The sequence below is a fragment of the Pinus tabuliformis genome, chromosome 3_2 (assembly GCF_031772625.1).
Source record: "Pinus tabuliformis cultivar Carrire ecotype Pingquan chromosome 3_2, CPIR1, whole genome shotgun sequence".
Taxonomy (NCBI): Eukaryota; Viridiplantae; Streptophyta; class Pinopsida; order Pinales; family Pinaceae; genus Pinus; species Pinus tabuliformis.
Genome location: NC_142302.1, coordinates 262187546 through 262193545, shown reverse-complemented (window position 1 = coordinate 262193545; position 6000 = coordinate 262187546). Strand labels below are relative to the sequence as shown.

Below are 6000 nucleotides of genomic sequence, written 5' to 3'. Positions count from 1 at the left end.
CTTCTAAAATTTTCAAGTCAACTGAATAAATTATATTATGCACTTTTGTTTAAAAAAAAAATCAATACAAAACAATAGACAATAGATCGTCACAGTTGATCAATTTCCTAGAGTACTTATAATTGTTTATAATGAACCATGTAGTCTTTTAAATGAACACAAAATACAGGTCTTATTACTAACAGAGTGGGAGATACTTCGATGTTGATAATATTAGTTTTTCATATGACCATTTGAGGCCTGTTGTGAGGGTTGTCAACTCTACCTATCACCACTGACCTCCAAATGCCCCTAGATATTATCTTCATCTCATTTTGTAATTCATAAGACAAACAATAAACCTAATGTCTGCTAGTAAAAAATTGGGAAGATATTAGATTTCTATATTTACTTATTTAGCCACTATACCATCTGTAACCGCCTAGAATTTAATATTTTCTATCAAATACTTTGGGATTGCCTAGCTTTATTATTTCACTTCTCTTGTGAGTGTCGTCAGTATAGAACATTAGTTTATAAGAGGTTCAATTGCAGTTCTATAAATAGAATGTGCCTTGGGGCTAATATGTTGGTGTTGTGTGGTTTGAGACAGCATACAAGTTGTCACCAACATATAAAGTGCCACCAGCTAATGGAAAACTAGGTAATCTTTAAACTCATTGAGTTAAATGTGTGGTTAAATTCAGAAAGCATTGGCTGAATGCACTTTTTAGTACATCTATGGTTTGTATCTGAAACATGCAATTAACATTTCTTTCAATATTTTACTTTTTTCCTAGTATACAAAAAAGCTATAGATACAAATAAGCAGGTACCTTGCCACCAGAGCATTGGTAATGCTATGCATTATATCGAATGTTATCTGCATTTTACATAAATCTGTGTTAATTCTCTGTTTACTTGTATAGCATCACCGATAATCTCTACAAGAACATTGTCGATCTTTGATGTGATGAAAACGATTTGAATCCCTTACTATAGTTCCTCGGGTAGCAATCTTGGAGATAAACTTTGTGGCTGAATAGCAGTCACCACATACTGGAAGGTTATCCAAATAGGTGTCCCAAACTATGTATTGATAAACCCCAAAAGAATGGCTAAGTTCTCACTGTGGTGACAAAGAATTTGTTCCTTTTGCTCCTCCAAATCATGTAGCACAAAACTTGTGACGGGCACATGTCTTGCTTCTTTCATCTGTCCAGACAATATTTTCCAATTTCTGATAAATTTTCTCTTTTTGTAGGTGTGATTGGTCTCCTACAAGAAAAGCATACACCTGTTTATTGACCTCAATGCTGCTGCAACCTGGCTTCATTTTTACCATCTTGTCTTTCATTGTTTTCCGTACAATCTTAATGTCGTCCCACCTACCAGCTGCTGCATAAATGTTTGAAAGCAGTACATAAACTGCAGCATTTTCAGGATCCAACTCAAAAAGGTGTTTTGCCACACATTCTGCTAGTTCTATATTTGAATGAATTCTACATGCACTAAGTAAAGATGCCCAAATAGAAGTATTTGGTTTAAGAGGCATTTTGATGATAATGTCTTGTGCCTCATTCAGGAGTCCAGCACGCCCAAAAAGATCAACCATGCAGGAATAATGTTCTATTGTCGGTGTTATGTGGTAAACTTGAGTCATGCAGCTAAAGTAATGCCATCCATTTTCCACAAGTCCCGAATGGCAGCATGCAGACAAGACACCGATAAAAGTGACACGGTCTGGATTCATGCCACAGTGTTGCATTTGTTCAAAGAGTTGGATGGCATCCTTGCCAAATCCATTCAAGGCATACCCCACAATCATTGCTGTCCATACAATCACATCATGTTTGGGGATTTTGTCAAACACCTTGCCAGCATCGTTTATGCTCCCACATTTGGCATACATGTCTACAAGAGCACTTCCAACAAACACATGAGACTGAAATTCACCTCTGATTATGTCTTTATGGACCTCCTTGCCATGTTCCACAGCTGCCAAGCCAGAACATGCTGGGAGAACACTGGAGAAGGTATCTGAATTTGGGTTTACACCTGCCAACTGCATTTGGCGAAAGAGTTTCAAGGCCTCGTCAAAATATCCATTCTGTGCATATCCAGCAATCATCGTTGTCCATGAGACCACGTTTCTTTCAGGCATTTCTTGAAATAGTTTCAAGGCTTCATCAAAAAGTCCGTGCTGTACATATCCTGCAATCATTGCAGTCCATGATATAACAGTTCGTTCAGCCATTTTCTGAAAGAATTTCACGGCTTCGTCAAGATTCCCATTTTGTACACATCCTGTAATAATTGCATTCCATGAGATAACATCTTTTTCAGGCATTTTCTGAAAAAGCGCCATAGCCTTTTCAATGCACCCATTTCGTGCATACCCTGTGATCATTGCATTCCAGGAGACAACGTCTCGTTTAGGCATTTTGAGAAAAAGCATCGAAGCCTCGTTAACATTTCCATTCTGCGTATATCCTGCAATCATTACATTCCACGAGACCATATTCCGCTTAGGCATTCTCTGGAAGAGTTCTCTTGCCTCATCAATATGCCCATTCTGTGCAAATCCTGCGATCATTGATGTCCAGGAGACCACGTCTCGTTCGGGCATCTCATTAAACACTTTCCTAGCATCCTCTATACTCCTACATTTGACATACATGTCTACAAGGGCACTCCCTATAAAGACATTAACCTGAAATCCATTTTTTATTATTTCTTCATGGACCTGTTTACCCCATCGCAGAGTTGCCATGTTGGTACATCCTAGGAGAATACTGGCATAGGTGAACTGGTTCGGTCGAAGACCTGTACGTTTCATTTGGCCAAAAAGTGTCCAGGCCTCCTCTCCTTGTCCATGTCTGGCATAAGCTGCAATCATCACAGTCCATGAGATAACATCTCTTTCAGGCATTTGGTCGAAAACTCTGCGAGCATCTAGCAAACTCCTCAACTTGGCATACATAGTCAAAAGCCTGTTCCCTAAAAACGTCTCTCCAAGAGCAAATCCTGTTTTAATTATGTGGGTATGGACTAGTTTTCCTTCTGGTAGAGATTTATTATAAACACAGTCGTGCAAGATAGAAGCATATGCATTACAGTCTACATTAATCCCATGTTGGTCCACGACATGGAAAATTTTCAATGACTCGTTCCATTGACCCTGCTTACACATTGTTTTCACATCCTCATTGATGGCAATATCACCTGTGACGGTATCGCCATTCATAATAGCGATCTGCTCTCTTTCAAGCTCACTAGTCCTAGAACTCGTTGCGAGTATGCAATTGGTACTACGGAAACTAAGCAAGATATCAGTAAACAATACCATATTTTTTCTAAACTTCCTCAATGGTTGTGTCATTGCAATTGCTATCGGTGGTTCTGCACTGTTGACTTAGACTGTATAGGGAAGCTATGCCAAAGGCACTAAACTTGCCCAGTTGGTAAAGAGAATCACACACAACCCTCGCATGAACCCATCTGCAAAGAAACCCAATTTGCTGATTCACAATGCAGAGAGTCTTACTCTCATTTGGGAAAGAGAATCACACACAACCCTTGCATGAACCCATCTGCAAAGAAAACCAATTTGCTGATTCACAATACAGAGAGTCTTACTCTCATTTGGGAAAGAGAATCACACGCAACCCTTGCATGAACCCATCTGGAAAGAAAACCAATTTGCTGATTCACAATGCAGAGAGTCTTACTCACCTGACTGCTGCGGAGCTTAAGCCAGGCGCCATCAAATACACCATCATGACATTGGGCTCCATATCTGCCAGCTTAATTTTATTAAGAAATATGTACAAGCCTTCCATCTAGCGGAATCCAAATAGCAATGCTATCCGTAAGCCCATATTTCTTAGGCAAGTTTTATCAAACACTTGATATGCATATGCTAAAATTGGAATGAAAACAGATTGGAGTGCATACCTGCCTGTTGAAGTCGATAACAGAGACCGCCTCGGGTACTTTATCTTGGCAAAACTTGGAATTATCATATTCTTCGTCTCTATGCCGTTATTCAAAACCAAACGTCTACTCTCCACACTGTAGTTCTTAGGCTGATCTCAAATGCACTGTTCTGTTCAAAATTGTGGTTTTAAAAAACCATGTAAGAATAATTCCACTCGGCAATAAAAGATCCACACCCTGATCTACCTGATACAGAACACTCTTTCAATCCCCTAACTCCAGCCTTTTATTCATACCTATGGTAAATTTCGGTGGTAATCTAAGATGCCAGTGTCTTCGTCATCGAACCAAAACCTGTCAATGACAACAATTTTAACACCCAGATTTAATTAAGTTTATCCAAAGTGTTAGCGCTGCCGGAGAAATAAATTTATAGGCACAAAATGTTAAAACGCCTCCGAGCAGAACTAGAGAGGAAATGGGTTCATACACATATTTATTGCAAACTTGGTTGTAACTTTAAGGTTGAGAAAAGGTTAAATGGTGGATGAAAATCTTATGAGAAACTTAAAAATATGGTAAATTAATAAAGTAGGAGTTGGTTTTAGTGTATTTTTTGGAGTTTTTGGTGTTGGAATCTGACAGAAAAATTTGAGGTGAAATTTTGATTTGTGTTATTTAAATTAGTTTTTTCACTATATATATAGATTCAGCACCTTAAAATTTTTTTAGGGCACTTCTATTATGTAGGGTTATCCATCAAGCTTGTGATTTCAATGAATTCCTGCCAGATTTTAGAGAAATTAGACGGAAAAATCCACCAGAAAATCTTCCAAAAAGTCGCACTAAAGACAACTCCAATAAAATTCTGGTTTTGGGATAAGAAGAAATTCTTTATAGTTGTCACCCATGTTATTTTATATAGTTGGGAAGACTTCATATAGTTGTCACTCATGCTATTTTGTATAGTTCGGAAGTTTGGGGTTATAATATATCTATAGAATCATGGAGAAAGATAAAACAAATCCAAAAATATTTTATAACTAATAATTTTGTTAATAAAGACAATATACCCTACCATATATTTCTCATTAAAGAAAATAATTCCCTCATTGAGAACATGATGGTGACTCTACCATATATTTCTCATTAAAGAAAATAATTCCCTCATTGAGAACATGATGGTGACTCGCTACTAAATGTATAAGAACAAAATAAACAACATGGAAGAAAAGAGGTGGTTATTACAAATGTTAGTTGAAACCACTTGTGGATCAAGCAAGGTAGCATAAAGATGCATAGTCTTCATTGAATCATTAGGGTATCGAGAAAAAAATTGTTTTATAGAATAATGATAATATTAAAATATTATTCCATTTACAAAAGGAGAAATTGTAGTGTGATTAAGAATTAAACGATAAGAGAAAATGAAACAACTATGAGAAGGTGATCAACCTTAATCTAGAGGATCAAAAGTATCTCAAAAAAAAAATCAACATAGTTTAAATAAGAACAAACTCTCATGAGCTCCATAGTGAAACAAGGAGTTCTATGATTCCTAAAACACTTTGGGTTGAAAAAAAAATAACTCATATTTGTAACACTGAAATGGTTGGAGATGAAAAGCACTTTATCTAAAAATGTCCCATGTACATCCACATTAGATCTCAATTTCAAAATATTTGTTACAATACCAACCTTCATAAGTTTATAATGAATAAAAAATATGGTGATTTAAGAGTGCTTCTTTTAAATCCTTTTGAGCATAGAAATAAACTTCTAAAGCAAACTAAGTAATTCCTTACCTTCATAAATGTTTAATTGACCAATGGTGGTTGCAATGGACATTAATAACCATAATCATCATGGTCATAATATCATATTGATAGGTTTATTTGAGTTATTTGTTTGGACCTTTCGCTATCCACAAATGTGTCCCAAGAGTATTCCCCTGTAAAGTTAGAATCTAAATCATCCCAAAGCAAGTGGAATTCCTAGATCATATGGTACAAAAACCCCATTTTGGCTACCTATGTAGTTCCCTAGTTAATTTATGCGCATACGCAAAGAAGACCATTACAA

At 36.7% G+C, this 6000-nt stretch overlaps 1 protein-coding gene across 1 annotated transcript; it reads right to left on the bottom strand.

Annotated features, from left to right (window-relative positions):
• Nucleotides 1–710: 710 nt before the first annotated feature.
• LOC149180664 (pentatricopeptide repeat-containing protein At2g13600-like) lies at nt 711–4436 on the bottom strand. Its single transcript, XM_089416216.1, has 2 exons — nt 3937–4436; nt 711–3778 (listed from the first exon to the last, which is right to left on the bottom strand). Exon 2 carries the CDS (start codon nt 3359–3361, stop codon nt 1148–1150), a length of 2214 nt encoding a protein of 737 aa, XP_089272342.1. The 5' UTR covers nt 3362–3778; nt 3937–4436; the 3' UTR covers nt 711–1147.
• Nucleotides 4437–6000: the final 1564 nt, after the last annotated feature.